Source organism: Oryza brachyantha, chromosome 7 (genome assembly GCF_000231095.2).
Source record: "Oryza brachyantha chromosome 7, ObraRS2, whole genome shotgun sequence".
Classification (NCBI taxonomy): Eukaryota; Viridiplantae; Streptophyta; class Magnoliopsida; order Poales; family Poaceae; genus Oryza; species Oryza brachyantha.
Genome location: NC_023169.2, coordinates 7,130,394 through 7,138,627, shown reverse-complemented (window position 1 = coordinate 7,138,627; position 8,234 = coordinate 7,130,394). Strand labels below are relative to the sequence as shown.

At 40.6% G+C, this 8,234-nt stretch overlaps 1 protein-coding gene across 2 annotated transcripts; it reads right to left on the bottom strand.

The window, feature by feature from the left end:
• Positions 1 to 2,875: 2,875 nt before the first annotated feature.
• On the bottom strand, positions 2,876 to 8,234 carry LOC102715317 (probable DNA primase large subunit). 2 transcript variants are annotated; one of them, XM_040526152.1, is made up of 20 exons: positions 8,029 to 8,234; positions 7,859 to 7,920; positions 7,508 to 7,611; positions 7,310 to 7,391; positions 7,172 to 7,231; positions 7,026 to 7,080; positions 6,875 to 6,894; positions 6,690 to 6,773; positions 6,541 to 6,605; positions 6,097 to 6,145; positions 5,964 to 6,011; positions 5,758 to 5,847; positions 5,621 to 5,680; positions 5,462 to 5,521; positions 5,118 to 5,192; positions 4,955 to 5,040; positions 4,339 to 4,432; positions 4,151 to 4,258; positions 3,977 to 4,054; positions 2,876 to 3,263 (listed from the first exon to the last, which is right to left on the bottom strand). In XM_040526152.1, the coding sequence occupies exons 1-19, from the start codon at positions 8,180 to 8,182 to the stop codon at positions 4,022 to 4,024; spliced, it is 1,389 nt and encodes a 462-aa protein (XP_040382086.1). In that variant the 5' UTR covers positions 8,183 to 8,234; the 3' UTR covers positions 2,876 to 3,263; positions 3,977 to 4,021. The 2 variants fall into 2 exon arrangements, with proteins under 2 accessions (XP_040382086.1, XP_006657640.1); XM_006657577.3 differs by having other exon boundaries at positions 2,876 to 3,235.

The following is an 8,234-nucleotide window of genomic DNA, read 5'->3' as shown; positions in this document are numbered from 1 at the left end:
AAGCCAATTGTTGCTTACGAATTTCTTTTACGATTTTAGGCTTGGAATGAAACTCCGGGCGTGACATACACCCTGGCCATGGACTTGTCTTTTAGGGCTCTCTTGCCATGGGTCTCACCACTTACTCAAATGTTCAATAGACCAAATATCCTAATATTCACAAGTCTACCTCGAGCTATGTGGTTTTTTTTAGGGACAATCTGGTCTCTTGGTTATCGAAGCGACTAACAGATCATTTCTCACTCGAGTATTGATGCAGAGTACCATGTTATGGCCAATGCGATGATTAAGGCATCTTGGCCGTGCCAACTTCTTTTGAACCTCCATAACCACTGCAACACGTCACTGTTGTCTATTGCGACAACATCATTACCACCTGTCTCCACCATTCCAATGCAATATCAGCACACCAAACACGTGGAGACCAACCTCATCCATGAAGGAGTCGCTGTTGGACATGTTAAGTTCTCCATGTTCCCACCATGGTGCAATCCGCTGATATCTTCGACAAATGCTTTCCAACATTCATCACCATTTTGTTAAGATCCAATCTAAATGTTCGCTACACTAAAACTTTTGATGTAAAAAGTAGAACCACATATTTACAATGAAAAATAGTTGGGGTTATTGCATAATTGACCTCATTTTAGAAGCCAACTACGCATTTAACCTCCTTTTTTCTATTTTGCAGATTTGATATCGTTTTTCAAAAATAAAGACGGCGATTGACCCTAATCCGTTAAGTGAGCTTAACGGTGTTAAATGAGACGAACGTTTTTACCCTTACATATTTGACCATACTTATAAATAGTTATTGCACATATAGCCCAATTTTGTACATATAACCATTAATGTACTTGTAATATTTAATTTGTTTATGTTTACTATTTGAGACAAATTTATTTGATATTTCAGTGAAGTTTGATTAAATTGATAAATGTACTAAATATTTGAACTAATTGAGCTGCACAGCAGTCGACCAGCATAATTAGCAAAATTGTTACTGCAATCTCAAGCTGATCCGAACAGAAGAAGCTGACATGCAATTCTGCACTGCAGCCATTAGCACAAAAACATCTCGTTCTTCCTCTTCGAGATGTACCCCAAGATTCAGACTTTTCTGCTCAAATTCAGAGCCACGTTTCCAAGAAATGTCTAACAATCATGTGAATCGTTTCAGGAAAAGCAAGTGATAAGACAAAACGAGCTCCAAAGGGGGGAAAGAGGAGCGAAAAGGTCCAACCCACAGATCTAAGTACCAAAAGAACTTGATCTTTTTGGAGCAAGTCTCCGCCTTGACGGCCACGGTGACGTCCATGGCGGACACCGCGGAGGAGTTCCCGACGTGGAACCGCGTGGCGGCGAGCGGCTGCAGGTGGAACGACGGCGGCCGGCTGCTGCTGCTGCTGCCGCCGGAACTGGTGCGCCGGCGGCGGCTTGAGCGGGCGCGCCTGCGTCAGCGGCGCGAGCGGCGGGGGCTTCTTGAGCGGCGGGGTCGTCCTCGTCGGCGCGCCAGGAGCAGCAGCGGCCGGCATGGGCTTGGGCTTGGGATTCGGTGCCGGCGCCGTCGGGGGAGGCTTGTCGGCCATGGCCTCGCCGGCCCGCCCCGCTGGCCCGCCCCGCCGCGCCGCGCGCGCGCCCGCCGCCTCCGCTGCTTCTTCTCTCGGCCTGTCGGTCTCCAGAGTGAGAGAGAGATAGAAGATAGTGTTTGGGAGGGGGGTATTTTTGTCTTTTTGCGTGGCTTTTTCTTTTTTTTATTTTTTTAATTCCAATTGACAGTAGCCTAACTTCAGGGTTAAAACGGCGTTTTCATTTTTTTAAAAACAGGGTCAAATCTGTAAAGTGGAAAAAATGAGGTCAAATACGTAGTTGGCTCTTAAAATATGATCATTTATGCAATAGCCCCAAAAGAGTTTATGAATACAACTGTTATTAGCTATATAAAAACAAAGACTAAAAATAAACTACAAAGAAAAAACTCAAAATCAAATTAAAAATTTAAAATTTGACTTATAAGCATGAGCGAAAAGATGAGGGCATAAGAGCATCTCTAAGAGATGTCTAAAATTAGAGTTCTAAAATTTATGTATTAGGAACATCCCAAAATTATTGGGCTAAAAATCACACAATTCTACCAGAGTTGTCGAAAACTAGTCCTAAAAACTTTAAATTTTGCCACGTCATCAATGTGAGTCCTTTTCAACGAATTCTTGAGTATGACTATCAGTGTTGCTAATGCATTGAACAGACTAGCCCAATAGATTCAAACTGCATATCCTTACTCTATCGATGGTCAAATTAATGAGCAAAACTATAGATTCTTCAACACAGCAAAGCTACATAATCTTAAACAATGCAACAGATTTTACCCACACCGGTCGAATTAGATGCATTGGTGTCGAGCAGTGACAGTATTGGCTAATGCTGTAATGTATTCACTTTCCATATACTTGATTGTTTTAGGAATGTACAAGATTGCCCCAAATCTTAAAAATGAGATGCTCTTAGACTGCAGGGTCATGTTATACGGATGTGTTCTCAGTCCACTCCGGTTGGCGTCATGCCATTGCCGCGAACACCAGCGCCTACCACGCATCTTTCACGCGTCCCTTCCAATCCTTCTTGACAATGTTCTATTAATCAGGCTTGTAGCTATGGAAGGTGATTGCCTATATGTATTGATCTTTCTATCAATGGAAGTATTGCGTGATTGTGTCACGCTTTCAGGGGGCTCCTGCAGCATGAGCGCCTCAGGGATCTCTGCATTACTCACTAACACAGTTTTTGCTTGCAGGTTACCTCCAGACATTTCTGGCTAGCCAGACGTCAAGCAGCTAGAATATTTCAAGCAGATTAATAAAAATGCATACCAGGAAATAATTGCAGAATCAGCACGATTGTTTTGCGTCAAATAAGTTTGTGATTATAGAAATATTAGAGCACAACTGAACTGATCTGGGGTGTGCAGAACTCCCTAATTACAGCCAGAATCACGGATTACATGGGATCTGACAAAGTACATACTTGTACGGTTCTATCTACTTTCTGTGGTTAAGTTATTTTTACAGGGGCATCCATCACTTATGGGGGACGACATCCTGCCGTTGGAATTATGAAAACCACAGAGCAATAATAGTATTCCCTCTAGGCATCAGGATAAAGATTAGCATTTGTTTTTCTCCAAATCATTACCAGCAAGGACGAATCTTGATACGAAGCCGAGCTGCTGTAGAGACTGCAGGTAAGAATTAGTTGTAGCTTTCCTGGTAAAAAAATAAACTTATGCACAAATTCCACGTGCTGTTTTGAGACATGAATTACACATAATGCAAATCCTATTTACACATATTCCAGTATTGTTAACAAAGGAGTACTCCCTTCGTTCAAGAAAAAACAAATTTCTATCGATGAATCTGGACAACCTATATCTATATTCGTCCCCAGAAATTCATTTTCTCTAGGATGGAGGGAGTATTTTATACAAGTTTCACGAAGTATTACTGTACACATTATTGCAGTAACCCTTAATTCAAGGAATAGCAGATTCTGACATTTGGTTCTGTTTAGGATGTGAGGATTTTGCAAATCAGTCCCTTCTAAATCTAAACTAGAACTTAGCATAGAGCTATATCCCCTAACCAATAACAGTAGACAACACAATGAGGAAGAATGCATGATGAATAAATGAAATGCAATGCGACAACTTCATGGGAATTTAGAAGTTAAAGATAAATGAAAGTAGCCTCACAAAAAAGAAATTCCTAAAAAGAAAACTAATAAAGAATAACTTGGATTTGTTGAAAATTGTACACTTATCATGGATTTGACTGCTGAATCTTGAAAAAATAGCCCCCCAAAAAAACAAGGATGAGAAACATGTTTATGCTTGCACAATTGGACATTAGAAATGTGTTGCCACTAATTAGCTGATATTAGTGATCAATGATAGAATGCAAAGCAAGACTAGTGTCAAAACCTGATATTCTATGTTTTGATAGACTTTGGGCAGCAGCATTACAATTTAGGTCATTGCTTGGCTCTGCACTGCTTGATTCTGTGGAATAAAACGAAATTACTGTGAATTTGAGCCTCTCATATGCGGTTGAAAAATGCACAAATGAACGCAATCCAGTGAAATATAGTGACTAACCTTCGCTTTCAAGACTTTCTGGCTTTCACTGAAATACTGATTAGGATGATTGATTCCAGTATCACATGAGATACCATGTGCTGCCTCAAAAGTCATGGTGCAAGCTAGCTGCGTATTTCATATATTGGATGAGTCAAGCAGCCAAAGTTTAGAAGATTGCCTAAAGATAGAACTGTGAGGTGCAGTACCTGGTAGTGTCTGTTCTTCACTTTATCCATTATATCTTCCAATGGATGTCCACTGATTCCCATTTTATTGAGAGCTGCTCTCAAGTTCTCTTCACTAGAAACGCCGCACAAGTAAAAGACAAAACATGTTACTAAGAAAACAGGGCAGCTTAATGGAGCTTGAATATGATGACTTCAAAGAGTTAATGGAATATCAAGATCCACCGTTAGCTGGCAAAAAAGTACTTTTGGTTACTTGCAATATAAATTAAACTATGTTTTAGTGTTTTACTGGGTCCATTTTTGCCATAAGAAAATTGCAAATTGGAAAGCAGATCGTTCTATCTGAATTTCTAGGGCTTAAAACCACTCCTCAATGTTCAGTTAGATATAGCAACTATCCTGAATTTCATTGTATTCAATAGGCAGTTGTTCAGGTCAGACCACAAATTCGGCGCATACAGATGTCCATATTATCACAGGAACTCCCAATATATGCCATCCCAATAAAACAAGTTTTAGGATATGAACTCTGATGTCCCACTGGCATATTTCATGAATAGTCTACTGCTAACAAAAAGTGAACCATATAAATGTTTATCTACTCTGTTAATGGCATGGTAGAATGAGATTATACCCAAAATGTCGATAAGGGCAACCATGGTGATCACCAACACCAGGTGTTGCAGAGATAATCTTTTGACATGAATACGGAGTGTAATCCTGGAGGAGCCATATGGCAGAGTGATGAATAAGTCCATTATCCATATAAGTGACAAATTATAAAACAAGGAGCTTACTGTTCGTTTTCCTTCTTTTCCATAATTATGCCTGATACTGTAGGCATATTCCTTGTCAAATCGCTCAGAGCCAACCTTATCGACAGAAAAACCAGCGTCAGTGAAGCATACAAATTGTGATGGCTTGCGCAAGGCAACACAAGGATATTAATTGTTTAGCTTGGGTCTTCTTACTGATTGACTCAATGCTCAACACTATAGGTAAGAACGCACTACACAATCCTATAGAATATTTTCTTGACACAGATTCCTTGTATTATAAAGGAACTGATAAAGTTTACAACTTTACATGTGCTATTTGCAAAATGTAGTTGCTGTTTACATTCTGATAGAAAATTAGGCACCTTTTGAGAAAATTCTGCTCTCCAAAATGCTAGAGCATCTTCCAACTTTAGTCCAGCTCCCTAAACCATAATTTTCAGAAGAATGTTAACATGACATAAATAGAATAAATGTTCATTGATAAAGGAAACTAGTATTAGGATAATTCATTTAATTATTACCTTAAGGAAAAGACCAAACTGCATTCTGCCCCCATGCTTCAGATGATGGTTTTCTCTCAACTGAAAACATAAAAGCAACCACTAAGTAACCAGGTCACTAGGTAAGGAAATGCATGTTAACTTTTAAGGTGACTTGCCTTTTCTAGCATGTGACGCATACAAAGAGGGAATGAAGTTTTAGCCAGTTGGTCAATATCCTTCAGAGAAATCTCAACAGCATCCTTTGGCTGTATAAAGTTGGATATTTAACAAGGCAGACAATTAACAAATATATCAAACATTAGCATAGAAGAAAATCCTGTTAACAATATCTGGAAAAACACCTATAGACAAAGCACCATACCTGTGAGTAATCAGGTCCAAAATATGCATTACTTAATGCCTCGACGATCTGTTAAGATAAAAATGTGTGGATCATAGAAGTTATCAACGGATTTTCTGGGAGAAATGCAAGGAACTGATTAACTGATACTCACAGGAGTCAACCTATCCTTTTCTTGCTCCTTAATGGCGGCCGTCCATTTCCTGTACATTGAATTATTTGCATTATAACTTAAGACAGCTAGCACTAAAGAGTACTCACAGTTCAGAAATAAATCCAATTATCAAGGAAAACACTGCAGGACTGGAATACTTAAAGAATAATGGAAATGTGTAATAATGCAATAAAAAATGTAGTCCCCTTTTGTTTGCATAAAAAAGAAGCAAGATTGATGACGTACATACAATCATTAGTACGCCAATAGGGTTCCTATTGTTCTATGCTATGTAATTTTTGACAACAATAGACAATATTGCTGATGTTCCAAATTATATCCCCTATAGATGCAACAACTTTTTCCTGCAAAGAACTAAGAAAGTACACTTTCCAAACACGTTATGTGACTACACAAGCTATGTAGAACATTCGTGTCGTGTACCTATTTGTTAAAACAAGTGCCTTCGAGATATTGCAGCGGAATTGGGTAACCACAAGCGAAACCACCTATTAAATCATACATGTTTAAAATGGGCAGGAAACAATATCCAAAAAGTACATAGAAGTTTTCATTCTCGTTATCACACAAACCTGACTCATTGCAACATAAGCATATCCTTTTGAAAGAAATACTCGCCGACTGGCAACAAGATCTGGAACTTCTTCGAAAGGTACCTAAATTGGGTTTGAACATGGTTTATAGAATGGTAATCACATGAACAATTTTTTTCTACTGAATATAGAACTGAAAAGGTAAAATAGATCGATGCACATACCTTGAAGAACACAGATTCAACTGCAAAATGAAAACACAGAGCGTAGTTAGCAGCTAAGTGTAAGATCACAAATGCAAGCAGCAAAATACCATTGCAGTTAAACAACATAAAGAAGTAAAGAACGAACATAACATTGTAAGGGGCTCCATACCAGTTGCAGACTGACCAATGGTACGTGCAACTTGGCTCAACTTGTCTTTCACAGCCTAAAATATGAAAGCACGAACATCTCACTACTGTAAATATGATTGCATAAATAACCAAGGGCCAAGTCAACAGAGACTCCATAACCCATACCTCAAATTCCAAGTGTGGCAATGCTTTGTATGGAAGTTGGAACTCACTCATAAGCATCCTCTGAGAAATAGTGTGTGACAAGCAATGATTAAATCATGATCCCCTTCGCACGTATGCGAGGAAAAGACAGACAGTCACCTGCGATTCAGGACTCTCCAGCCGAAAGCGATAGCGAAAAAGCGTAGTCTCCATGGAGAGAAACCACTTGCGCAGTTCTTCCCTGGATGGTGGGTATGATAGCACTTGCGAAGTTAGTCAAAGGCTTAAAGCACCAGAAGAAAACCACCAGGCATACTATTATCTAGCAATGTCAGGTGCAATGAATTTTAAGCTTACGTTCTGCAGTAGACAAGACGGAGAACAAAGTGAGATATTATGTCCTTATTCAAAGTCTCTGCGGGGTCATGGTGCCTCATGTGCGCCTTCCACAACTCTTTGACCTAAGCACAAGGAGGGGAAAAAAGATAAAATCACTGCCTTCATCATGCTAAAGAAAATATGGTAAATTTCATAACGAGAGCTTGAAACTTGAAACTCAATCCGACTTCAAACTAACGCGAACGTAAGGCATCTATCTTGAAATTTGAAATCTAAAAGGCCAGCAAGAAACGAAATTTAATTTGCTCCAATGCAGGGAGGAGTTCACATCTCCGTTGTGGAATTGTAACGAGAGAGACGATAGCTCACCAATTTCTCCATTTCCTCCGGCCTCTTCCCCCGCGAGAGCCCATCGGCGATCCCCTTCAACACTAATCAACACAGCAACAGTCCAAATGTCAAATCGCTAACAGGTTCCGATGCGAGGAAGGAAAGGCAAGGACAAACGCCGGCACGGTGGGGAGAGAAGGCGACCGCACCTCGGAGGCGGTCGATGGCGAAGAGCTCGAACTCCTCCAGCCGCACCTCCAGCTCCGGCGCCACCCGGTACGTCGGCAGCCCTCCCGCCCCGCCGCCGCCGCCTCCTCCTCTGCCAGCCGCCGCGAGCTGCCGGTGGGATCTCACGATCTCCATAACGGCTGCAAGGTTCTGGCTCCAATCACCGTTGGAAGCGACGCGCTAAAGC